At 42.0% G+C, this 26875-nt stretch overlaps 1 protein-coding gene across 8 annotated transcripts in view; it reads left to right on the plus strand.

Annotated features, from left to right (window-relative positions):
• The window catches only part of AAK1 (AP2 associated kinase 1), a 106362-nt gene extending 81387 nt beyond the window's left edge, over positions 1-24975 (plus strand). For 2 of the 8 annotated variants that reach the window (XM_090050628.1, XM_090050627.1), the window contains one exon: positions 18001-24975. In XM_090050628.1, coding sequence (XP_089906754.1) covers positions 18001-19124 — 1124 coding nt within the window. In that variant the 3' untranslated portion in view covers positions 19125-24975. The other 6 variants (XM_090050629.1, XM_090050621.1, XM_090050623.1 and 3 more) reach the window with 6 other exon arrangements.
• Positions 24976-26875: the final 1900 nt, after the last annotated feature.

Raw genomic sequence — 26875 nt, forward strand, 5'->3', positions numbered from 1 at the left:
GGTAGGAGGGCTGGGAATGCCCTTTAGCTTCCATGGCTCAGACGGGGTGTGTGCCCTGTGCTCGCAGGGCCAGATTCTCAAGGTCCTGTGCTCTTTTGCTTTGCTCTTGCATTGGACAAGCCATTGTGAGTATAATAGGTTCATACCCACCTCAAGGCTTTTGCCCACTGCCACAGTGATGACAAAGGGACCTTTGCAAATGAGAATTTAGGCCGCAAGTCTTGAGCTTGTCTCTCAAGGCAAGGGCCTTCAAAACTCAAGTGGATATCAGAAAGGTCACTTTTCTCTGTTCTTGCAACTTCCTTCTCTGTGTAGGACTTGACTTTGTGCACCAGAAGAACCATTTTTGCATGAAGGAACATGTGATGGTGCCAGTCCCAGATGTTTCACTTACCTTTTGGCTTTTCATCTCCGTGCAGTGATAATACCATAATTTAAAACTATAGGTATCTTAACTCTACCTTTATAATTGCACATGGCTCAGTTGCTTCTGAGGCACCATTTAGGTCTACACATTGCTATTAGATGTGCCCCTCACCCCCCCTTTTTTAATTTAGTGTGAATAGAGGTTGACTTTTCCATGATGGCCTTGAACTCCAGCCAAAGACTACATGGCTGTCATGGTATTTTTTCCCTTGATCAGATGAATCCTTTATTATTGTGACTCAGAACTAAAATCATTCTGCCCCCTTTCAAAAGAGACTGAAAGCTGTGCATATGAGGCAGTGAGGTCACTGGACTACAGAGTAGTTGCTATTTCTGTATTAGGTACTGATAAATTTTGGCAGAATTCACTCTGGTGTTACTGGTTTGAGGAATCGCAGATGTTTGGAAGTGGCGTCTCATTCCAGAACAGTGATACCATAAAGATGCAACTTGACAATATAATGCTACAGTAGCAAAAAAAGAAAAAAGGTTTAAATCAATCTCTAGCCTGTCCCATCTTCTGTACTGTTATGGTATAAAGACAAGGACTTTCTGTATCTTTGTCTTGTATAGCACTGAGCATATACTTGGTACCTAATGAGTAATGTGTAGAGCCTGTCTGGATACAGAGAGACTTTCTGAAAAATAATAATCTAGATGTAAAAGTGCCTTAATGGCATACTTGCCACGTTGGTGGATTGGGAGACCTGAGTTGTTCTCTCCCCGCTTTCACAGACTTGTGTGACTGCGGCCACATAATGAACTGCTGACTTCTGTGAAGTGCTTTGAGACCTTTGCCTAGCGGGTGCTCTGTAAGCAGCAGTTGTGTTCCTGCATAAAGCCATGCTAATATTTTCTTGCAGCCAACAGACTGTAACATAAGATGATCAGTCACCTGGTTGAAAAGCTGTTTAATATCTTCTTTTTTTTTTCTTTTGGTATCTTTCTGCTTCCTTCCTTCCTTTTCTCCTGCTTAACTCAGAAAAACTGATTGAAGGTCTCAAATCTCCTGAGACTGTGCTTCTGCTCGCTGATATCCTGCCTCTTGCTGACCCCTTCGGTAGCACCTCAGATGCTGTGAATGGTAAAAAAACAAAAACAAAAAACCCCCAGGAAAAAAACCAAATAAGTGTTGTTGATGTGCTTTGTCCTGTCCTGCATGATTACATCATAATTATGCATGTTAACTCCCCTGGGCATAGGTGGGGTATGGCTAGCCAGCAGCCACAAAACACAGTTCACTTAAGTTACAATGCATGATGCAAAGAGACAGATTGACCTCTCTGAGTGCCGCTCCAGGACAGCAGGAGGTGGGTGTTTGAATAGCCAGCAAGTTGGAGCTTGTCATAAATTGCATGGCAGAGTTGTGATCTATGCAAGTTTCTGTCCTGACATGGATGAAAGGATTAGGTGTTGGGGGCAGAGGAAGAATGCCAGAGATCTAGAGAGAATGATGGTTCAGCAAGGAGGATACCGACTTTGGACCTCAAGGACTTGTTCGATTTCCTATTCTGCTGCAGGCTTCCTGTATAACCTTGGGAAAGTCTCTCAGCCTTTCTGTGCCTTAATGCCTTGTTTATAAAATGGGGTGGTAGCAAGTTGTGAGGGTAAACAGACTAAAGATTTTGAAGGTGCTTGGCTTTCATAAAGGAGGTAAGAATGAAATGCACTAATTAATTTGGATAGTATTTGGCAAATGCCAGCCACTAAAAATGGTCAAACCTGAAGTTGGGATTTGTCAGTTTGCAACTTTAAGGGGGGGGTTGGGGGGGGGGGGGAGAACGGGGATACATAGAATCATAAAAAAATGTGGGTTGGAAGGGACCTCAGGAGGTCATATCTGGTCCAACCCCCTGCTCAAAGCAGGGCCATCCCCAAAGCAGGCGTCATTTAATCATGTTTCTTTTCCCAGCATAGATATTGGGACCTTGTTTTATAAACAGAATAGTGACTGATGCTCTTTTGTATCAATTTTCCCACTGCTATTCCCAGCAGCTGTTTGAACACTCATAAATATTGCCCCCTAAACCACAAACAAGCTCTGAAATTAGATTGCCAAAATACTTATTAATCTTTGTTGCACTTTCCAACCTAAAGTGTCCTAGTCTCAGAATACAGAGAATGACCCTCCTGCTTTTTAAACTGATGTCATCACTCATTACCTGTTTGTTGAAGTTGGAGCAGGGAATCAGATGCACAGCTAAAACTCCCCTAATGGTCCTGATCACATCTGATTCCATGTCCCTCTGTCTTTCCACTTCATGCATTCTGTGCAAGTAAATCTGGCTGTCCAGTTTTCTTCACTTTTTGTCTACATAATTGTATTAAATAAAAATGGATAATCTCTTCTTTCTGAGAAGGGTGGGGATTTTCAAAGGGCTCTAAATAAGTCCTCAGATCCTTTTGGCTTCCAGTTCGGTCTGGGCGCCTAATTCTAAGATACATTTTGAAAATTTTAGCTGAGTTGTGTGGGAGCTAAAGTGAGAATGTCCGAATATGCTATACAACGTACATTGCAGTGATGTGTTATAAGAAATAACATCTACCATGTAACCCATATCATATCTGAAACTGGGCTCGAACCAATGGACCCCCCACTAAACATCAAATTTCCCTCTAGTTTGAATGAACCCAGTCAGGGAGAACTGGAATACAATACCAAGGTGCCATGTTCTTGCACAGGTAGCTGCCCTGTATATTAGAGGGACACTTACAATGTCAGATAGCTGCCTGCTCAGTTTCTGCCTGTACGCTATCTGGTGAACTAACTTCTTGCTTCTCCTCTACTCTGCTATTTTATGCCTTTGGATAGGAAAAGCTGAAATAGCTGTTGAGAGTCTCATACCTGGCCTCGAGGCCCCGTTGCCCCAGCGCCTTGCTTCGCAGACCGACTCGGTCACTTCGAACAGAACAGGTTGGTGAGATGTCTCAAAGTGAAATGTAGTGTTAGTGTGGGCTGCACAACAACTTTCCAGTTGAAAGGAAAATCTCAATTTAGAACGGAAAGCCTTTCCACTCCTGGCCCCTGCCCACTTTAAATAGGGCTTGACCACACTGGAAAATTCAAACTAATCTCTGCAGGGTCCTTATGAGTCAATGTATTGGCTTGCTGGAGAAGGCTGTGGCAGAGGCTTATAGTAACTCATCCTGCAGCCTCTTGGTTCCAGAGCAGACATCACTGCAGGTCGATAAGTCGCGTAGCTAAGTGTGCAGTGCTTTTTGTTCCATCATGAAGGACCCCCAGGATCTGCAGGACAGGGTAATGGTTCTTTATGGTGTACTAATCCACAAATGCTTTTTATATGATAGAAATGGCATGTGTTCCATCAGCCTCGCCTCCCAATAAATTGTGTGGCCCAGCATTATATGTTCTTACTTACCTGTATGCTGCTAATGTGACATCCTGCGGAGGTCTGTTATAGCTATGAACACCAGCCACCAACATTGCCTGCATCTTGCCTGTGCTCTGTGGCTGGAAATTCATCTCTCCCACTAAGGCCCTGCAGATTGCTCATGTGGGTGGATAGTGGCGCCTTGTTGGCACCCTGTCGACTGTAGCAGGTCACTTACCCCTTCCCAGCAATGCCCTTCCTTCCTTCCCCATGGTCTCACAATGTGCCACAAGGATCCAGTACTTTTAAGATGCCTGACATTTTATTTACAGTTGTTTTCTCTGCAGAGGAAATGTTACTTCAGCTGACAGGTTTCTTTTTAGGAAGCCTTGCTCAGCTACTTAATTGTCTTGGAAAAGGCTGTCGGTCCTGCCCAAACTATCTGGTTTGCAGTTGCTGCTCTCCCTTCCCCACCCTATGCTGAAGCTCTCACCAGAGCATCTCAGGTTTTCCTTTATAGAATAAATGAATGAGTGACCTGCAGGCTGCCTCTCTTTCCTAACAAGCTTTTCAGCAATGACAAAAATGAACATCTCCGTTCCAGCCTTTGCTAAAGCGAGTTGTGGCAGAGGTGCCCAAGATGTTGTGGTGGTTGGTTGTAAAAGGATAGGACTGTCCCATCTCTTGACTAAAATCTCATCTGCTCCAGTAAGCAGGGCATGGTTTCGGTGCTGCTCTTGCAGTGTAGAGTTGAAGCTGCTGTTCAGCATATAGGTGGGTTCAAACATTTTGGGATCCTTGAACATTTTATATAATTGTGAGAAGGACATACACATTTAGCTAAGTGCAGGTTCTGCAAGCGGACTAGATGGGGAATGGAAATGTGAAAGCATTAATCTAACTGTCATGTGTGTGCTATTTAATGCTGCCATTGCTGTGGCCGTGGGACTGTTAACCTGCATTCAGACTCTCTGACTGGGGAAGACTCTCTGCTTGACTGCTCTCTGCTTTCTAACCCGGCTGCTGACCTCCTGGATGAGTTTGCTCCTATCGCTATTTCAGCTCCAGCTCATAAAGGTAAAAACTCCCCCTTGTTCCAATGATAGGATATGTTGTAAGGCAAGATCTTTAGGTGATGCAAAGGGAAGTCGACACCATTTTATACCAGCTGATGCTCTGGCCCATAATCCGACGGTGCACTGTAGTGGGCCAGGCTGTTGTCTTGTCTTGTTCCTTGACTGGCTATGTGGGCTGAGGAAGCCCAGCTGCAGAAGAGCAGTGGCTCAGTCTATGGTGGCTATCAAGTCTTTGTTTTTTTGAGGAACTGCAAAGGAGTGAAACCATTGTTTAGTGGCTAAAGCATATGACTTGATAGAGGAGGTTTGGTTCTCTCTCAGGCCTCCTCTCACATCTCTGTGCAAAACCCTTGGAAAGTCATTGAATTTCCAAGGTAGGACCTGACTGTGCTCAAGGCCTGGTTTTTCAGAAGTGGTGAGCATCCTCTGCTCTAGCTGAAGTTTATGTGGGTGTTCAGCACTTCTGATCCAGGCTCCTTCACCATCACTGGTCAGCATTGAACTGAGAGCCCAAGTTTTCATATATACCTTTCCTGCTTAGAGTTGCCAGATAGCTGTTTTCTTCCAATACTGACCTGTTACAGTTGTGTGCACATGCATGTGTGGATGCGTGTAGGTATGCTTCAAAGACCATATAAAAAATGCTGATATATGATGAGTAATTTGCAAATCAAGTTGGAAATGAATATTGGATGGTAAATGCCTCCCTCCCGGGGATTCTTCTCTGCATATGGCATTGAAAAGACGGGCCCAAAGGGAACACTAACCTCTGGGTGCCCACTCATGCTGAGTTTAGCTTGGCTCATTTGATAAGCATCCCTATAGCAACAGGATTGGTCCACAGAGGAAGTGCAGTCAGACTCATCTGTAATCCATTTTTACAGTTGATGGCCTTTTCGGACAGGATTTTTCTTGTACTTGAGCTTTTGAATTTAAACAAGCGGATCTTTTAATTGCTCGTTGCCCTAACGCACTTCCATGCCACTCGATTTTGAATAAGTGCCTTGAAATTTATGTTCAGAAGCTATTATTCCGTGTTTGGAACAAAGTGGAAGATAAGCTGAAATGTTCTTGTGTGTGACTCGGTAATGAGAAACAAGAGAAGGAATTAGCTGGATTCTGTATGAATTAGCTGGATTCCCTTGGATTGCACTGTTGTTCCCACTGGTTTGAGGAGAGTCTTAAAGACGACAGGAAAAGTGAGATTTTTATCAGAAGCACAAGGATTCCTGAACACTTTATGGGTGGTTTCTTTTAAAACCTATTACTGTTACAGTTCTAGATGATTTCATTACCCACAGAGATACCCAAATCCTTTTTTAATCATTCCACATTCTTGGTTGGAATAAGAAATGGTGGCTGGAAATTGCAGAAGCGAATTGCTGATGCCACAAAATAGTATGGAGAGCACAAATGTAGTAGGACTCATCAAGTTGGATGCTTGTGTGGAAACAAAAGCATCCAGCAGAGATGGGTTCATGTTCTGTCCAGCCCACTGACTCTCAATCAATAAGTCATGCTGAAGTGTTATGTATGTGTTGCTAGACTGCATTTTGCTTTTTCTGTGCTCTTATTGGAGCCTGTCAAGTCTTCGAGGTCACTGCTTTGTATTTACACTACAAAAAACTGAATCTCATATGGGTAGGACAGCAATAAATGTTCTCCTAGAGTGTACATTATTACTGGGGGGAGCTGAGACAGCATGATGAAGAGCGAGATGCATCACTTAGTCATCCAAAATTGTGTACAGTGTATATTGCCCATATTTTCTTGCTTCCTAAGGAAGATGCCTAAATGACTACACAATGCAATGATGAGTGGCTTCATGTGCAGATGTTTGCAATTATAAGAAATTTTACTTCTTGGTGAAATTTCAGTGACTTTTGCATGGAGCAGAACAAGAAGTACCTTGACTTCCAAAAGTCATTTCATGTCACATTCAAGAGGCTCTTTGTTACTTATGTGGGCAGACTGCTGAAGAACACAAGACTTCTGTGCACCTGCAACATGTACTCTGCTTGTGTGATTCTGGCTTCTCCACAGAGTGATTATGTAGTGACTTGTCTCCCGTCCCTTCCTCCTAGGATCACTGTTTCCATAGAAGACTTCTTCCTTTCACTAGCATAGCCAAAACCCACTAGTACATTAGTCAGTCTTGGTTTAAAAGGATTTTTTTTTTTTTTATCTGGGAGAGAGAGTTCTTGGCAAACATGTATGCTCATTCCCAGAAATGCAGCTAGGGCATGTACTTCTCGCTGCATTTAAGGGGCAGATTGTGGAAGGTGTCTAAAGGGATCAAGAAGCACAGAACGGTAAAAGTTCCTAAGTGCAGGGGAGGTATCTCATAATGCTGACAGATGTCTAGAGGGACAATCAGTAATGCCTAAAGAAGGTTAGGCTCGTAACTCCCACAAATCTTAAAGCCATTTCAATAGGAGTTAGGCTCCTTACCTGCTTTAGGTGCTTTTCAAGTCTCACTAACTTTTCCTTGAGAATGTAGCCCTGCTTGCATTTTTCCTTCATAGGGAAAGAACTCAAGGGTCTTGGCCCATCTCAATAACTCATTTCTCTTCCTGTCCCTTCTTTGGGGCTACCGTTTCCCTCCTTAAAACTCCCTTCAGAGACCAAGGAGGTTGACTGTTCTCTGGGTTTGTAATGGTGCCTCAGCTGGCCAGTGAGATGACAGACAGTTCCACCCCTCCCAGCCATCACCCCAGAATCTGTGCTGGTCATGAAATACTAAGTAAGCCCTGAAAAAGTAAAGGCTTTTAAAGCAAGCCATGAAATGCTAAAGTAAGCCCTCAGTCCCTGACTTTTGGCTGCAAAATGTGCCAAACGCTCACTCTGAGTCAGCCAAATTGTATCTTGAGTCTCACAAGTTGGTACAGCTATTTATTTTTCCTTCCCCCTTTTTCATTTTCCCTTTTGTGTTTAGTGATTTGGCTCTCTTGCTTACCACCACCTTATACTTACTAGGTTTATTTCAACTTTACAAAAAAGCTCATCCTTTTTAACCTTTTCTTTTAAAATAAATATGTCCTAACACTTGGTCAATTCTAACATGCTTTCTTTGCTATCTTTGCTGCTTTACTTCCATTTCTTCCTCATGCTGCAGAAGATACTAATCTGATATCAGGCTTTGATGCACCTGAGGGCTCTGAGAAAGTGACAGAAGATGAGTTTGACCCCATCCCAGTGTTGATATCCAAAAATTCACAAGGTAAGACAGGATTTAAACTAAAACATATCAGGGCAATCTGGGTTTTTTTTCATCAGTGAAGCTACAGTGTATGCAAAGTAATGCTGACCACTGGGGATACGCTTTGTAGTATTCAGTGAGCCTAATTCTTTTCTCATTCAAACTTGCTTGTCTGACTGTACTGTCATACTAACAAGGGGATGTTGAAACAATGCAATGCAGCAACATGGAGAAATACCCAAGTTAACTCTGAAGGAGTTTAGTTTCAGGGTATTTGAAGCAATGTAGCCAGGTTAGTGCAGTATGGTATGCTGGCTAATTAACTCCACTGAGAAGCAGGGTATATTAGGTGGTGAGGAGCAGCGTAGTAGCATTTGCTATCCTGTTTCCAGTATTCAAGCAAACTTGGGTATCTCTGCATGGGACTACATTGTGCTGTGTAGGTATGCCCCAAATAACTCTAGCATGGAAGTGAAAGGATAATGAGGCCCAGCCAGACAGGAGACTGTTTAAATGTCCAAGTCTCTTGCTACCCAAGGAGTCAGCAATACCTTGTTTTTCCTCCCAATCTGGGTCAACTCAATTAAGAATTTCCATGATTAAGTTGTACTAGATACCCTTTTTGTGTAAAGCCTGCATTCAGTCTCCATAAAATGACTGGAAGGATACTTACTGAGGAAAGGAAATTATTTTCTACCTTCAGATCTCTCCTGAAATCAAATTGATGGTGATTTTCTGACTGATATGTTCAAAGCCCAGTGGGGGAGAATGGGCATCCAGCTCCTTTTGAGCAGTCATGGAAGCTCCAGCCTGTGTTGTTAAGTCTTCTTTTGTAGTCTTCCTGGCAGCCTAGTCCTGCTTTGTTAATGGTTTTCCTAGGAACAGAGCCAAGACACTTTATTTGCAATGCCACCTGTCAGATATGACTTGTTTTCCTGCAGCCTGGTTGCAGAAATTATTTTTTTATTTTTGCAAGAAGGTAAACTTTGATAGCATGAGCTATATTTTTTTTTTCCTACCCAGTAGATGCTTTTCTTTCCCTGATCTCCAGATATCCTTTCTCTTACAGCATGGTGCATGCTGTACATCTGCTCGGTGTCTAATATTAGCTTGGAAAGAATGAAACCTCCTAGTAAGAAATACTGAGCCACAGAGGTTGGGATTCTCAAAAGTACTTACTAATGACCTCTGTTCTGTTCCCATTTTAAGTCCGATGTTTTTCCAAGGACTTGAATGAAAGCACCCAGAAACCCTGTGAAATTGCTGTAAATGACCTAGGAATTTATTCTTTTTGTAAAAATCAATTTGCATGTATTACATTTTAAGAGAACAAAATCCTTCTCTAGCACTATCAAACAATTTGGTAGCAGGGATGAAATTCTCTAGAGAAATCTAGAGGTTGATTATAAATAGTGTAGAAAGGGAGATGGTTTCTATGGATAGCTTTTAAAGGGAATTTCTAAAGAAGCCTATTGGCTTTTATGCCTATTAACCTATCGGTAACACTTCTATAAGGGACCGCTCATTGCTAAATGTTAGGGGTGGCTGCAACAATAGTGATTGTATGACAGAGCAGCTTAGTGTAGCTAGAGTTAAAGTTGCTTTTTTCTGGTTATTCTCTCTTTGCTTGCTCTTAACATCTGAAACTAACCTGCTCGATACTGAATTCCTCTCTCTCACACTTTCAGGTGGGCATTCTAGAAACAACAGTGGAAGCTCTGAGTCAAGTCTTCCCAACATAGCCAGGTCTTTACTGCTGGTGGATCAGCTCATAGACCTGTAGCGGTGACCCCGTAGCAGACGCAGTTTCTGTAACGTACCTAATCTACGTTTTCATTTCCAGAGGAGTTAACCTTCAGTTGCATTTTCTTTTTCTTTTCTTTTTTTAATTAAAAATAAAAAAATCTACCAACAGGCTCCCCCCCCCCCCCACCCCGTTCTCATATTCCCATCCCAGGAAAGAATTCAGTTTCTGTCCTCAAATAGTTGTTTTACAGCGCATTCCTGGCACAACCTGCTGTGGTTCCTTACACACCTGTCTTTACTAGCTTGTGTCTAAAGGGAGCACTACTTGTCATTTGCCACTCTGCTGAAATTTTATACATAGCTTCACTGAAAGCTTAACTGTAAATTAATTAGTTAACTGTAGCCTAATGTATGAACCTTGCTAGAAACAGCATTCCTTTTTCCTTAAGTGAGAGTGCTGACTAAAGTGTGATAATCATTTGGGTTTTTCCTGATCAATGGGCAAAAGGAAAAGGAGAGAGAAAAATCACTAGGGCTGTCCCTCTCCTGTCGGAGACAGGTTAGGGAAAGTATGTTTTTAAACTGGCACTATATGCCAGAGAAGAAACAAACTGGAAAATTGCATAGAGCTTAAGGTAATCAGGTATATTGAGAGAGTTTTCCACACCCCAGCTAAAGGTTTGCTGTTATCAATCCTGCTTATGAATGAACTGCGCTTTCTCAGTAAAAATAAAAATGAATTATTCAAGCTGCAAGAATGGCCCCAAATTAAGCCTTTCACAAATTGGAACTAAGTACATGTGAGTATGGCTGTGATAGCTTTGTGTTAATTTAACTTCTGGCTGAAAAGGGCATTGTGGCAACAACAGATGTATTCTCTTGTGATTTTTGTTTTGTTTTCTTTTTTTTGGTGTGTTTTAGATGAAATACTGTAAATGGTGTACAAACCAAATTGTCCAGCAGTTGTTTGTGTTTTGTTTTTAATCCTGGCTTTAGTCAAAAGTCCAGTATCTGTTCTGGGTTTTCCCTTGTAACTACAAAAAGTGCAACACAGTTAAGTATGGAACCATTTTTCAGTAGACAGAAGTTACTGTATACTTTATTCAGATTTTCAGTCTTTGTAGAACAAGCATGTAATCAGCTTAGACAGTCTGAAATGAGTGCTGGCAAGCTCAGTGATACTTGATGGTATTTACCTTTTTTCTTTTTTTTACCTGAACATGCTTAGTTTTTTCAACTAACCAGATAAGCTAAACTTGTTTCCATTGGCTTATGATCATAACATCCAGAGTTTCCATCATATATTTAAAAATCATTTCTAAATAGAAGGACTCTTCCTCTGTAGTGGAATCATTGCTAGCTTACTGCTAACCTTGTGTATGTGTATGTAGCTGTATTAGTAAAAGTGCAGTTTCCCATGTGCGAAAGTATGAATGACTAAATTATATATGTACTGACCTCTCCCTGAGAGGGAAAGACATTAAGTCCATGAGTATTTCTCTCCTATTTCCAGTTTTTCCCACACCAACGTTTAGTTTAACAAATTCTGTAAATAGGACTAACCATTAATAGTGTCTGCTGTCCATTAATCTTCTTTTAAAATCTACACTTAATAATAAAAGTATTGCTTAAGTGTGTTGTATCATTACATGTGTATACTGCACTTTCCAGGAGAAGCTTTACATGAGAAGAATGGAAATGATCTTAGTAAAATTGTTGATAGAATTTTATTATTTTTTTTGGTGGTTGTTGTTTTTTATTATTCCTAAAGCACAGGCAAATTGGACTGGAAAACACGACAAAGATTTAGATAGAAAGTTATTGTATAGTCAGATACTGAAAATATATGAAAAGAGAATGGATTTTAAAGTAACCATCTACTGTATATTAGAAACCAAGAGATTTCTGTGAATTAAAGTACTTTTAAAGAATGTTTAAGATTTTAAATCTGATAGAACTTGTTCAAGGGTTCTCGAAGCAAAACTATAAAGGCACTGGGTTGTTAATAATGTCATTAAATAAGCAGATGTGAATGTTCTTTTTACTGTTTTTGAAGTAGCTATTCATGGTTTAGGGAAGGGAACACAAAACAAATCAATGGAAACTTCACGCCTTTAATAAGGTCTATGATTAGCCCCAGGTATAAGACACGACTTGCCACTGATAAGTGAATGTTCCAAAAGAGAGCCGTGGAATACTTGAAGTGTGAAGACTGTAGTTAATTTTAAGAGAGGTGGGAGATTTAATTTTTAAATGGATGAAACTATTTTCAACCTGTACATTAGGTTAGAAAGCACAAAGTGCCCAGTGGAGACCACACACAACCAACTGTTATCCAGTCTCCGTACCAAAGAAGGCTGGTGCATATGATGGCATAAAGGTATAGGGTTACTTAATACCGTCAAGAGGGTTCTTTGTGGTTATTTATTACTGCAAGAGAGGGAGCAAGTCAAATGCTTTACATTTGTGATAAATATGGTATGGGTTTGTTTTTTCCCTGAAAAGGTAGTGGGGGCAGCTGTTTTTCTTGGATGGATAGAAGTCTTTGAGCAGTCATGTTGTTTACACATGAGGATGATGGAGGAATCATCTTATCCTGACATCCTTGAGTTACTAACACAACTGTTGGCCTTAGTTTATTTGGATGGATTCTCCTGCCAGGATTCAACATTTACCAAGGCAGCTACTGTACAAAGTAATGCCAGCTCCTCTGTCACAGCAGGGGTTCGACTTATTCCCTTATCCACATCTTGTTTTCAGGAGAGGCTTTTAAAAGATGCTAATGGAAGCTGGAGGCCCACTCCTATGGTTTTCCAACAGAAATAGAGTAACTAACTGCCTTTGGTAATCAAGAATTTCTCTTTAGTTCTTGTCTACATTAGTGGAAAAAACATTACACTTTCACACCATGCAGAGGTCAGTAAAGTGAAGTATTTTGGGTTCGTCAGAGGAAGTAGTGTTTTGAATACCTGCTGCAGCGAAAACGCATCTGTATCAAATAAGAGCCATTAATGTTTTTAAATCTGGTAATTACAAAGACAATTAAGTCAGGTTATGGTCACATACACGGAGGAAGCATATTTTAGAACCTTTAATTTTGTCCTAGGAGGAAGACTTATTTGTGGACTTTCATGTGCCTTGCCGATTGAGTTGGCAAACTTGGACTTGATTAAAAGAGTCCATCAAAATGACTGAATATCTCTTCCATTTGGAAATGTGCTGTTTTCTACGCAGTTGAGGAGGGAAAAAAGTGCAAAATGTAAATACCTCCTTGGAACAAAGGAGAAAGGACTTAAATCTAAAGGCTCAAAATCTCGAAATCACCATATCGACTTCTATGTTAATAGGAATTAGGAAGGTCCCATTCCCTGGGTTTTTCTCCAAAGCCAACCAGAAAACAGGCAGGCCCACCAACAAGCAAAAACTGTTTCAAACTAGCAGGTAACTGGGTTTGGGAATAGTGGGATTAATTACTGCACTAGAGGCTTTTAAATAAATATATAAGAGAAAATTGTCTCGCGGCATTAAGTTAACTTTTGTGCAAAAGACCAACACAAAGTGATGCACCGCTTGGAGCCTTTTGTAGGGACTTCAGTGGTGCATAAGGCTTGTGCCAGCACTTGCCAAGGGAAGGAGTTTAAACCATAATAATCCCATCTTGGCTTTCTCTGAAGCAGTCGCAGCCTTTTCATCCAAAGTGAACAATGAAATACAACTTGTTGCTGTACCTGAAGCTGAAAAACATTAGAATCTTTCTAGAGACAATCTAGTAGGCTTGATCCTCCAGTTTCCTGCAGTCACATTTGTACCCAGTGGGTGTAGAACTCTACCTGGTTAAAAAGTATTATGCACTGCAGTTACTCACTGCATCTGAGTAACTGGTTTTACAAGATGCCAGACAATTGAGAATCAAATCTAGTATCTCTCTGGCATTCTGGCCAAGAGGACAGAGCACTGGACTGGCAACCCAGGGACCTGGCTTCTGTTCTCTACTCTGCTGCTCACCAGCCCAGTGACCGTGAACAAGTCACTGCAAGGTTATATCTGAACTTCCTCATCTGTGACAGAGTACTAATGACCCAGACCTCCTTCAGAAACTGCTTTGAGATCCATTGATAAAGAGCACTAGAGAAGATCCGGGTGTTGTTTTACAAATTCCACTCCTTTGTTTTTAGCTTTGATTGGCAAGGAAAGCACAAGCGCGAGGAAAGAAATCTACTGTCTGTTAAATGAAGGGAAGTCTTGATTGTCAGGTCATGGCTAAACCAGACCAGTAGTCACATGCATCAACTACCATGTCACCTTTAATCAGTCATCCTCACATGCAAGCATCTCCGTGGCTTTGCGCAAAATCAGCAAAATTATCCTCTGGAAAGGCCATCTCAGCAGCTAGACATATACCCTCTGCTCTTTCCAAGGTTCTTGTCCTTAAGATCCAATTCAGAGCTCATTCATGTCCATGAAAAGGCTCCTGCTATCTGGACTGGATCAGACCCTCACAGATGACTGAAAAAGATGGTCCAGGGTATGATTTGGCTTTTTGGTGTAAATCCTATCCATATCTTTTGGTCACTGCAATGTTCTTTATAAAAAGAAGATACAAAAATCCTCAAGTGTCTATATTCTAACCTGTGAGAAGATGCTATTTCTTCCATCCCATTTGCCATACTCATCTATGGATATTACAGGTTTTATCTCTTGCTAACCTATGCAAAATATAGTCATTTCAAAGCAGCAGCAATCACTTAGAGTTCATTTCTTTTTATCAATGCTTATTGCAGCTAAGTGAACTGTACCTGCAGTATCGTGCAGCTCCTGGTGTATCACATGGTGTATATTTTCAATATGTACCTTCCTTCTGAAGAAAGTAAAACAAGTGCATGTACTTAGGGAAAAGCTTTAGTACAGACGCTTAACAGCTGAAAACATTTCTATGCAACGACTGCATTAAAGGGGAGTGGAGTGCGGAAATGTAATTCTGTAAGAACAGAAGAATTACCTTATGTAAATCTTCTACAGAATAAAGTCTTTACTGTTACTAATGAGCATGCTTAGAAATGTAAATATAACTTCACAGATTAGGGTCATTCTGAGGAGGTAACATGCATGTCTTGGGGGTAAAAAGCAGCAGCTGCCTACTGGCAACACCCTGCCTGGTGTGGTCATGTGTTAGGAGTCCCAGCTCTTGACAACATGAGGTTGAGAGCATCCTGTTTTGTACAGCTTCAGTAAAACCAGCCACTGAACTTCTGGTCACTCACGGATATTAGGCATGTTTGTAAAAATGCATGCAGCTTTCAAGCATCTTTAGTTGGTTTAGCACTGCCTACTGTAGATGATGGGAGCTATGTCATGAAATGGCAGGGACAGGACCACAAAGGTGGCAGGTGCTAGGTTTTCTTAGCCTGTCTTCTATGTTCTCACCCACCATCCCTGCTTGTAGAATGAGCCTTTCCATCTTCCAGCCGTGACAGAATGAGATTGCTGTTTCCCTGGAACGTGTCTTTCACATCAGTCTCCTTGACCTTGGATGGGACATGTTGGAGAATCCGCTGTTTAAGGGACCATTAGCACTGGCTAACTTAAATTACCCACTTCCTATAACATCCATGTTGCATGCTTCTCACAGCAATAAATTGGCTGTAATGTGGTCCAGGTATAAGAGTCCACTAGTGCCTTTCACCTTCCTGTCATCCTTGTTAAATCATCCCCATACATTATGCAGACTTTTATCCTTGGGTGCTTCAGACTCTGAGCTTCACTTTACCCACTCTAAATCATTGGCATACTGAAATCATTATTTTAAATATCCTTGTTCTCTTATTAACAAATGCATGGTATCTGGAGAGATCTCCCCTACTTCTTGTTTTCCAGGTGTTTTGTATGTTGCAATTCTTGTTGTACCTTCCACCAGCTGTTCTGGGCATAAGGTGAAACTGGTCCTCGGACAGATGGCTAGGGCAAGATCCGAGTCCCACTTACACTTGAATTTTGCAGAAGAATGTATAGCTTTTTCCTGGTCCTCTGGACCCCTTAGAACCCACACAGGCATTACATGTACAATGGATATCAAGAATGTCTGCATGCGTTGCCTGTCCTAAAAAGGGGTCTTTGGGCAGAGGCTGAAAGCATTGCATTAGGGGGCTATTTTTTATAGCCCATAGTTGGGAACACAACAGATAACAAAGACAGTCAGCTCCAAATCATGCTTTTATCCAATGCGTGGCAATAACCATTCTGCCTGTTATGTGGTACCCTGCAGTTTCACACTAGTTGTTGCTATTTTGCTATAGTCCTTAACCAGTTGAGGTTTATATTGTATTATATGCTTCCCCAACCCTAGCTCTTACCTTTTGCATACAGATTGTAATCTATGGTCGTAGCTTCAAGCTCAGTATTTGTTAGACAATTTATGCTATTGGGGAAAGATTGATTTATTCTGATCAAGTGATTCAGGTACAGTGGCAATAGTGTGCTAGTGAAATAATGGATAGCCGGTTTGTATTCATGTTATATGCATGGCACATGCTCCCCTCTTTCCTTCTCTTATTTGCCTGTACGCTTTGTTCCAGGGTGACCAGATAACTAAAACAAACAAACAAAAAACCGCACCTTGGCATGATGTGGCAACCTTACTGGCTCTTTTTTTCTGCCTTTGTTTTAAAATCATGCGATAATGTCCAGCTCAGGAACTCCATGAATAAACAGCCAACCTCTTGAAAGGGAAAAAATAATTTAGGTCTTCTTATTTCTATAGTCAAACTAAGAATAGCACGAAAGCTTAAGGCACTTCTGAAAACGTAGGCTTCAGAGAAGATAGATAGTATTTTTGTACAATAACTTATAAAATGCTCATCTATATCTACACTGTCTTCACTTTGCAGTGTAATGTATCTAAGTTAATACTTTCCCAATAAAAAAAAATCATTTTGATGCTTACTAAAGAGTGTTGTGTCTTTTAATTCTGAGAAATGGCTGACAATGACTGAACTTGCATAAATACATATAACTTATAAAGGAAGACTTTAGAACTTGGAGTTCACTTGGAGTGTGTGTATGTTAAAAGTTTAATCCGAGCAGAGTGTGGAGATCGTTTTGTAATTGTGTGAAACTGAAAGACATGTTTTGTATAGAAGTAAAGGGTAAAGTATTTAGAGCATCATTCTGTCCTGTCAGTTAGTAGATATCACATACCAAAATGCAAATCTTTTTGTCTGGAATCTATACTGCCTAGTTTTCATGTGCCTTTTTCCTATCCTCTTGCTAACATGAGTCCAATGACATGCTTCTAACCTGCTAATAGTTCTCTGAAGGTAAGATATCTTGTATTCTGATAACTGTCTGTGTGATTCATAAGGCAAAAGTAAGCCTATTCTTGGGCTCTGGTAACTAGAGAATAGCAGGATAGTAAGCCCCTCTTTCTGCCATGTTGGTTTGATTTTACTTAACATGTAGAACCAAGCCAATCTATCATCATAATCCTAAATACTTCACTTAGAATCAGTATATCGGGTTGTTTCAACTCATACTTTTGCAGTGACTCCAGTGGCACTGCTAAAATTACCAGATCGGTGAAAATGATCTTTGGAATACCTTGCGGAAGGATATATATACTTGCCTTTAAGCTTGTGCTATGCTAACGGATCAGAGGTGCCACAGTGCATTTTACATGCCCTAGTGCAACAGCTCATGGAAGTGCAAGGTAGCTCCCAAGAGAACAAACTATGCTAAGCAATAAATACCTGCTTGTAGGTAGCTCCTGTGCCAACAGGCAGCTGCAGCGAATGGATGAATGAATGAAACGACACTACTACTAACTGTCCATTTACTGGTATTTCACTCCAGGCAGTAGCCTCACAAAATAAAGGCCATGTTGCAGGTGGCACTTAAAGTTCCTTGTAGAACGGTGTCAAACAAGAGTGTTTGAGCTTGGGCGTTTGTGTCTCTAACATCTTCCATCTCTTTCTAACACCTTGTATTTGTGCTGTCCTGATCTGTGAGGAAGTGCTGAGTTGTGTTCCAGTTTGTGTGCAGCAAACACTTTAGTTCATTGTTTTCTTTTCTTTTAAATTATCTTTCCTTCTCATTTTCCATGTATGGTGGTGATGGTTTAACTGAGCATCGTAGCATTTCCAGTGCAGTTCATTTTTTATTTCGTATGTGTTAATGACAAAGAGAATTTAGTTGATTTATGAGTAACACTCCTGTTTTGCGCTCCTAGGTCTGCAGGGGGAACCGGTCGTATACCCTGTTGTAACCATTGAGCACTGTAAAGGACCTGCTGCTAGTGATGGTAACTCGTTGTACAAAGGTCAACCTGAGACACGGGAGGTGAGAACACAGCACAACTCAGAATCTGACTACTTAGCAAGAGGTGACCCTTCAAGCAACAGCTCCTTCCACAGCAGCGAGGGAGAAGGGACAGACCATGAGGGAGACCTTTTGGATTGTAGCGGGTCCCGGCCTTTGCTTATGGACTCTGAAGAGGAAGAGGAGTCCTGTAAGTTGCAACCAGTACCCAAAGAAAGAGCAAAGGCTTCCAAAGATGATGGCAATGCCCAGCCTTCTCAAAGTGGAATAGGAGATGTTTTGTTCCCAGCCTTTCAGCCGCACACGGGAGAATTTTTCAATGAGCCTGATGTCTTTGCCACAGCTCCTTTCCGAAGCTCAAGAAAAGTGTGTGATGACCTGGATGTCTTTTCCAAAGCGCCCTTCATTTCCAAGACTGCTGTGGCTACAAGGCAACCAGAAGAAACAGATGTATTTCTGAGAGCTCCTTTTACTAAAAAGAAAAGCTTGGAAGAGTTGCCATCACACAGCCCATCTAAGGAGCCTCATGCACAAAGGGGTGATGACCAGCATGTTGTTAATGCTGTGTTCCAAAATTTGGATACAGGAATGTGTGCGGTGCCTGTCTCGGCTAGACCTCAGTATCCTACAGTCGGGTTCGCTCAGCCAGCAAGCCTTCCACCTCACTCCATAAGAGCAGTGGAGCCACAGGAAAGTGTTCCTCCCAAAGGATTGCTGAAAGAGCATGGCAGTGTTCCTAATGACAGAAGCCAAGGACACGCGCTCCCACAGGATGCCCTCTTGGGCTCCACGGTTAGCCAGCCTTTCCGTCCACAGTCGTTATCCAAGTACTCCCGTCACTACAGTCCAGAAGATGACCAGGGTCTGGATGTCCAACCCATAGCAGCTTATAAGGTGGTTTCTCAGACCAACAAACAGGCAATAGCAGGATCCGTCTCTATTGCTTCTCTCTCTGCCAGGACTACAGAGCTGCCTAGTGCTGACCCGTTTGCTTCAGCACCTTTCCCTTCCAAATCGGGAAAGCAAAAGCCTTAAGTAGTCTGCTGTGAGATGGGAGATGGGCTTCTGATTTAAACTCTCTCTCAAGGACCTTCAGGCTCTTAGTAGAAATGAGCAGTACTTTCCCCCCACCTTTATTCCAAACTCTAGTTGCAGTGATATTTAGTTGAACCATTTTAAGTTATATTCTATTGAATGCCCAGCTCTCAAGGGTCTTCACATCCTATTTTAGTTGCTACCTTTCCTCCTCCCCCATTCCTCTTTAGATGCTTCTCTGAACCAGTAATATTTTGTACTTCCTGGCTTTGGCAAGGTGAATACCTTGTTCAATTTGTTACTATTGATACTGGTACACAACTAGGATTACAGAGCAAGTCAAGCAGGACTGGCTAATGCTCTGGGGAGGAAATCGGTTCACAGGCCAAAAAGGTTGTCACTATTGTTTTCCTACCAAGGTGAATTCTGGAAGTGATCAGAGTAGAAGTCTCCCAAAAGCTTATAACAAATGCTGCAACCAAACCAACAACGGTAGATTGAGAACATAGCTCCTTGATGATGAACTGTGTGTGTATTTACAGAATATATGCATGTTGAATGAAAGTCACACAGCTGCCAGAAGTCTAGCATGAGGACTATGCACTATTGAAGTTCCACATAAGGGAAAATGTAGCCTTGTTGGCCTTATGCATACAGACAATTGTCACTCAGTAATACATCAAAGTATATATCTATCTGTTGGCTTAGTACAAACCCTACTGGAGGCAGTGAAAAGGCTCCCAAGACTTCCAGTGGGTTTCAGTGTGGTTTTGGATCAGTTCCAAATACATCTGAGTATAGAAGTGTTGGCAAAGTGATCTTTTTGGGTGTCATCTTATATAAAAGTGTGCGTATGTACACATACACACTCATTTTGTTCTGACTCATTTTCCATTTGGTTTATGCCAAAGTATTGAACCATGCATTTCACGTATTGTAATTTGGAGAGTGAACTTTTAATCTTAATACTGTTAAAACTGGAATACTTTGGAAGTAGCTTGACAGAAGTTCTGATCTAGGCAACTCCCTCCTCCCCTCCTTAATGTTATATATTGTTGCTCTGCTGACTTCTGTCAAGTTGCAATGATTTACACTAGCAAAGGATCTGGCCTTAAATTAATCTTCATTTTGCGTTTCTGTTAAGATAAGTCTAAAGACAAGCTACATTCCTCCTGCACTTTTCTATTGTGTTCTAGAAATCCCATGTTTTGTACTGTATGATTAAAGAGGAAGACAGCTTAGTTTTTATAAAAGCAAAAAAAAAAAAGAGTTGTAGTGAATTACAGTATTGAACTTGGAGGAAAATGTCGTTGTTGAGTGGGGAAGCCACTTGACTTTATTTGTCACGTTACTGTTGGCAGCAGAGTAGGAATCCATGAGTTGTTTTCTTTAGGGATTGTTGGCTTTTCTTGTGCCTTTTTGCTAAAGAAAGAAAGGCAAGTCTCAGTAATGTTCTTGTGTGTCCACCCAGAATGGGAGTGGTAGCAAGCCCCATCAGAACCAAACCAGCAGTCTTCAGACTGCTGTTTCTCTCCTGGAAACACTTGATGTTGCTGTGAAGTTGTTTCCAAAATGTCTAACTGTAAGGATTTTTTTTCTTTTCTATAAGGATGGTTCATGGCGCTGTTCCTTTTCAAGATGTCTTTCATATCCTGAGCAATTCTCTTGGCCATACACAGAAAAGAGGAGAGCCCAGGAAGATCTTCATGATGGTTTGTTCTTTCAGGGCCTCGTTTAAAGCTTACTTTTGAGTCTCTCTCAACTGGGCTCTTAGAAAGAGAGCGAGGACTGTTCCCTTAATTCGTCTGGTCATTAGCAAATAACCTAGAGCTTTGCACTGAAACCTAAGAGGAATTTTTTTGTCCTGGATGTCACCCATGATTCAACCCATGGCTGTGTTTGCTGCCGTAGCCTGAGAAGCTTGAGGACAGCTCTCTGTGGGGTGGTTTTAAGTTCTGTCCTTGTTCAGGATGGACAAGTACTCCCTTGCAAGTGTAAACACATTGTGTGTATGGCTGGGGGGAGGGCAGGAAGAGGAGAGGGAGGGTCCTCCCTAGATTAACACTGGATGACAGTCGGGGACAGGTCATCTTAAGCCAGCGGCATCATGCTGAAGGAAGGTGGTATAACTGAGCCATTTCTTTGTCTTTATAAAAACTGATTTGTGCAAGTCCAGCTCTGTTGGCCAAATGCTCAAAAGCCGATGAGTTACAGGAGTACTATAGGAATGCTGAAACTGTGTGAGGAGTACCTGAAGGGGAGAGCAGGTCCCTGTATGCAAGACAAACCATGTAGCATTAGGGCGGTTCACTGCTGACAGCCCTACAGTGCAGGGGAAGGCACTAGGGAATGAGCCTGCCCATCCCCAAGTGGGAGATGGCCAATGATACTTGTGTGTAGTGGGATTTGTGCTCTTCCTTCACTGTGCTTGCACCCAGTCCCAAATCGCTGGAGCTTATTCCGACCAGCAGAATAAGAGAGACATTTTGTTGGTGCACTTGGCCAGCTCTGACTTGACTGGGGTTTTACAGAACGTACTAGTGAGGAACCTGGGCTGGTGTATTTAACTTTCTGAGGACAAGGGAGGAAATCTGAAACCAAGAAACACGGGAGCAAAGGAACTTGGGCAGCTCAGTTGTTAGTAGTAAGTGGTGATGTGTCCAGCTCAGCTCAGGCTAATTGGAGCTTCCTTTATAAAGCAACCTAGTTTCCTGATGCTGGCCTGTGACATGTCAAGGTAGGTGTCATCACTGCTGGTCAGCAGCTTCAGTTTTTCCTCAGCTCTGTCTGAGCAACAATAGAAAATGTAAATACTGTAGGTATATTTCTGGGTTTCTCTTGATGTACCTTTTCCAACTAAACTGAGCAATTGGCTTGTGTGTGGTTTTTCATCTCAAGTAACTTGCCGGTTGGTTGATGCTAGCTTGAGGAATGCTTGTGATACTATACTGTGAAACATAGAGGAGACCTTTAGCATCAAGGCCCCAACATATGCTGCGTTTATTGGTACCACTGTTAGTTGCATACGGTCTGGAGATGGGGTATGGTCCTGAATTAGGGATTTTGTGGAAGGAAGGAGAAAGCAGCAGGATAATGTGGATGAATCTCATGTAAATCCAAGTCGCTTCACTGAAGTAAGCAGTTGCACTGGCGTAAATGGGGAAAAGCAAATCCCTCTGGTAACTGGATTCACACAATGAGGTTCTTTGTGGGTGTACTTTTATTTTTACTTGAAAAGCTGATGTCAGACAATGACATGAAGTTTATTACCAACCTCTGTTGTGCTAAGTCATGTCCCTTACCTGAAATGTTCGACCTCCGTTTCTTTGTGAAAAGTATTTTGCACGTCTCTCTTTGCTGCTAGGAAGGAGCCCATGCCTCTTTCCTGCCAGCTGATCAGTGATAAAGATGGAGGCTCGGAGCTAAGGATAATTCAGATCCAGCTGATCAAACTTGCTAGACAGGGAAGAAAGGAAGAGTGGAGAAAGGCCTGGTTATGCTGTTGAAAGAACATTTACAGCAATTAATGTCATCTTTTTAGTTTTATTAGGGATTAGATTTTCAGCCAGGGTTTGGGCAGCTTACAAGTCCTTCTTCAAGCACACGGCTTTGCCTGAAGGCTTTGTTTAACTTTGCAGAAATGAGCTAATAGTATTCAGTAAACTAACAGTCCTGATCCAAGACATCCAGCAAGCACACCGTTTAAATAGAACAAGGAGCACTTTGCGTAGATGAGCTTCTTGCACTCAATCTGGTAAGCAGTGGAACTTGGCTACAATCAGAAAACTGCATCCCAGTGCCCAGTCTGACTCCCCTCTCCCCCCACCCCCATCAGCTTTATCCATACACACACACACATACACTACTTCTAAATTCTTGGCATGATTATCTACTCATTGAACAATGGAGCTGTGATCCCTTACAGAATCTAGACTTCACTTTTTTTTAATGCATGTAAAATATAGTGTGCCGCCTGTCTTTGCAATAATATGGTAGAAGCTTGGTATAATTTTTTTTTACAACTAACTAGACAAAGCCTTCATCATCCAGATGCAACAATTTAAGTCATTTTTTCTTAACGGCAGCTTGAAAAATACCAAACTAAATTTCTGTTGGTAGGCTCCAAGCCCATTTGCAAAAACAACTGAAGTCCACTTTCACTGGGCCCAAGTATTGCTCCCCTTCCTTACTGGTGATCTGATCCCATGGCACTAGACTGTTGTTACCTGTATAAAGTACTGTTCAAGTCAGTGGCCCTTCTACATCATCATAGGGGACCAGCTGAACAAAATAAAGGTGTGGTGAACTCCCAGGCTGGCTGTAAGCAATAAGCAAAGCATGGAGCCATTAGAGTCCAAGCAGGCTTTGTGACTCGAGGGCTCCCTGAACCTCCCTGCAGTAGCACCAAGACTACAAGAAAAAGGGTCTGTGGCATGACTACCTTCTCTCTGCTTGCTGAGGGCCTGCTTGTGTGTGTTTTGGAGCCACAAATCATTAAGGTTTTTCCTGGTTCAATCCCTCCTGAAGGCATTCACAGCCAGAAAGATCTCTGGTAAGGGTTTTCTGCTGCTCAGTAGACAGTTGCCAATCAATCCTCTGACAATCTTAAGCTTGTGTCTTTTGTGAACTGTGGAAGCAGTGGCTGCACTTGCCAGTTCACTGCTAACTTGAATTGGAGTTGGGTTAAAGCCCATGCCTCAGAAATGCTTACAATCACAGTATCTTTACTCAAGAATTGAAGCAAGGCAATCTGCTGGGCTCCGTGGGCCTCGTGGCCATTGCATCTTCGCCGTGAACATCATCAGTACCAGAAGGCATGAGTGGCTGCAGTATTAACCTGCACCTTCTGCAGTTCAGCATATGTGATAATAGTGTTAAGTTTACAGTCTTATTCTCTTGAAGCCAGTGCACACTCAATCTACAACCTACGGTATGCATGGAGCCACATGGAAGACACTAAGCTTGTGAAAAAGCCCATGTAATCAAACCTGAAAAACACTGCCTGAGGCATGGCCTCGGTTACATTAATCAAGCAGGTAACAGAGAGCTCTATGTAACTGTGAAACTCAGACTCCATCACTCCAAAGTGGTAATCAGTAACATGAACTAAGCTTCCACCAAAGACTGTCATTTTGGAGAGGTGGGTTTTTTCTTTGTTTGTTTCTCATCACATTAAATCAAAGCCTCATTAAGATACCTGAAGACTCCAAAGCATTTTTACCATCAGCGTTTTGACAGTGTGACCTTGTTTCACTGCTGAAATACATTCCTGAATTAGGATCAGCTGTGATGGTGATTCTAATAAATGATGGCCTTTAATATTTGTTATGTGTGTGCAGAAAATACTCTACCTTGATGCTAAATCTAGATTTGTTGACCATGAAGTTCGGTAAATTGCTGATCACCCCCTCCCCCCAAAGGGGGGATTAATTAATTTTTTTCTGCAGATTTAGGGGGGGGTAAACATTTTTCATGAGTCCAGCTTGGTCTGGGTGAGGAATTCTGATCAGAAAAAACCCACTAGATATGGCTGATGCTGAATCCTCTACACATGAACTGAGAGAGTGAAAGAATCAGTGTCTCATTCTCCAAGACAGCTGAGATTCTTTTATTCTGCAGGAAGCCTGAGTTGGACTTAACTATGCATGGTAAGACCAGTGCTTCACTCAAACCCCTTTCACTAGGGTTCATTCTTCATGGTGTTGGAAATACCTCCGACTCATAGGTGAATGGGGTAATTTTGTTGCACTCCAGATGTGCTCCATCTATGTTCCTGACTAGTCTCTATGAAGAAATGTTTAAGTTGTAAACTTATGTACATTTATTAAAACCATATCTGATTAAAGTACAACCTCTTTGTGTTATTTCTTCTTGGTACAAAACTCTTCATTTGGGTGGAGGGAAAGCATTTTGTTGTAAACTCCATCCCATCGTGCTGTTGGTAAGGTTGACAATCTGTACGCTTGAGCCTTTATACACCTGGTCCATGAATGGGGATAAGGTGGTGCTTTAATTGGAGCAGCTCCAAGAGCCGCTCTAATTAAAGCACCTGTAGCATCACGTGCATCAGCATCCCCCCACTGAAAAATGGCGGCAGGGGTGAGCCTGTTGAGTGAGGTTTAGTTAAAGCGTCCCAACCGACATTTTTCAATACAGAGATGCTGGGCATGTGACCACCCTGGAGTCTGCTGGGGCATGGTAATTACCATGCCCCAGCAGACTCTGTTAATCAAGTCTGCTTCAATGTGCTGTAATTACAGCACGTCAGAGCAGCCTTGCTGCATATGTATAGGCACCCATAGTGCTTGGGTCCTAGGGTACCTCAGACAACCAAAGGAAGGGGTACTAGCATTTTGGTTTTTGGACCAGGAAAGTCAAGCTGCTGCTCTGAGCAGGAATAGAAGATGGATATCTCCAGTTATATTGGAGGGATCTTGCTTGACTGAGGTAGATGTGCTTAAACACAGACGTTGCAGTTTTCAACTTGTATACAGCAGTGCAGCATAACCAGAACCCTGAACCTGTCCCTGCAAAAGCTCAGAGGTTATTAAACTCTCTTCTCATGCAGATAGATCTTTACAATCTTTATTGGCCCCTAATGGCAGTGTGGATATGTTTACATGGCTAGTTTGGTATACTGACTGACTATACTGATTGATGTATGCATATGCACTATGAAACACAGGGGTATAGAACAGCAGATTTATAACCAAAAGTCACTAAAACCTTGGTGAAGATGCCAAGGGGACAGATAAAGGGAACTTTCATGGCAATGGAATGGAAGTCTGTTCAGAAAAATGCCCCTTTACCTTTTCTGTGGAGGATTTGCTGCTTGCTGATGAAGGGTCTATTAGCAGAAGCAACAGATGTGACCAGCCTAGTAGCAGCCACTGCCCACTTCAAACTGGGGAGAGATGCAGCATGCTGGAAGAGAAATCATGTTAACAGCAGTGCACTTATAAATGCATAGGCGATACCTATTGCAGTCAGATGAACGAGGATGAATTTTATTTCCTTCCCTCCCATTCCTCATAGTGGTGCAAATGTGTTCAGCACTGCCTCAGCTGAAATTTATGCAACTAAGAACTTTTGCTTTACATTTACAATCACTAAATAAAACAGTGAAGTCTGTAAACTCTTAACAAGCGCAGTAGATCTCTGGAAGTGTACTCTGAGAAATGTCAGATTCCCCAAATGCTTCAGGTACTCAAGCCCAGTCAAAGTAGCATAGCATGTCCCCACTGCTTTGCTATCTGCAATGGACCAAGAGAGTCCAATGTGCAAAGTGCTGAATGTCTGCAAGAAGTTTTAACCCAGTTTTGGTATCTCAGTGGGGTTGACAGAAATAGGTGTGGGGGTTATCCCTTGTGTCAAAGGATGTTGCCCCAAACTCTTCTCCACATAGGAATTCACTGAAAACTGGAGGTAGATATTTCCCCTTTGGTTTCATTCTAAGGATCATAGCAGGGATCTTTCCAGATAACACTCCAGGGATTTGCAACCCTGAATGCAGAAGCTACACGTGATCCCCTACTGCCCAACGTGAAGGGCAGCTTAGTTGTTTCATGCTTCTCATAAATGTCTGGAGGCTGTACATGCCAATATTAACATGCTGCCCCAACAAGCCACATTCTCACTCAGTTGCATGAACTTAGTTTTTCTGTGGGGTTGCAAATTGTACATCAAAACAACTCTGTAAGGTGATGATCAATTGGAAGCATCTGGCAACAGAAGTAGTGAGTGCTTGCGGA

This window comes from Crocodylus siamensis, chromosome 6 (assembly GCF_052110815.1).
Source record: "Crocodylus siamensis isolate JL-2025a chromosome 6, ASM5211081v1, whole genome shotgun sequence".
Classification (NCBI taxonomy): Eukaryota; Metazoa; Chordata; order Crocodylia; family Crocodylidae; genus Crocodylus; species Crocodylus siamensis.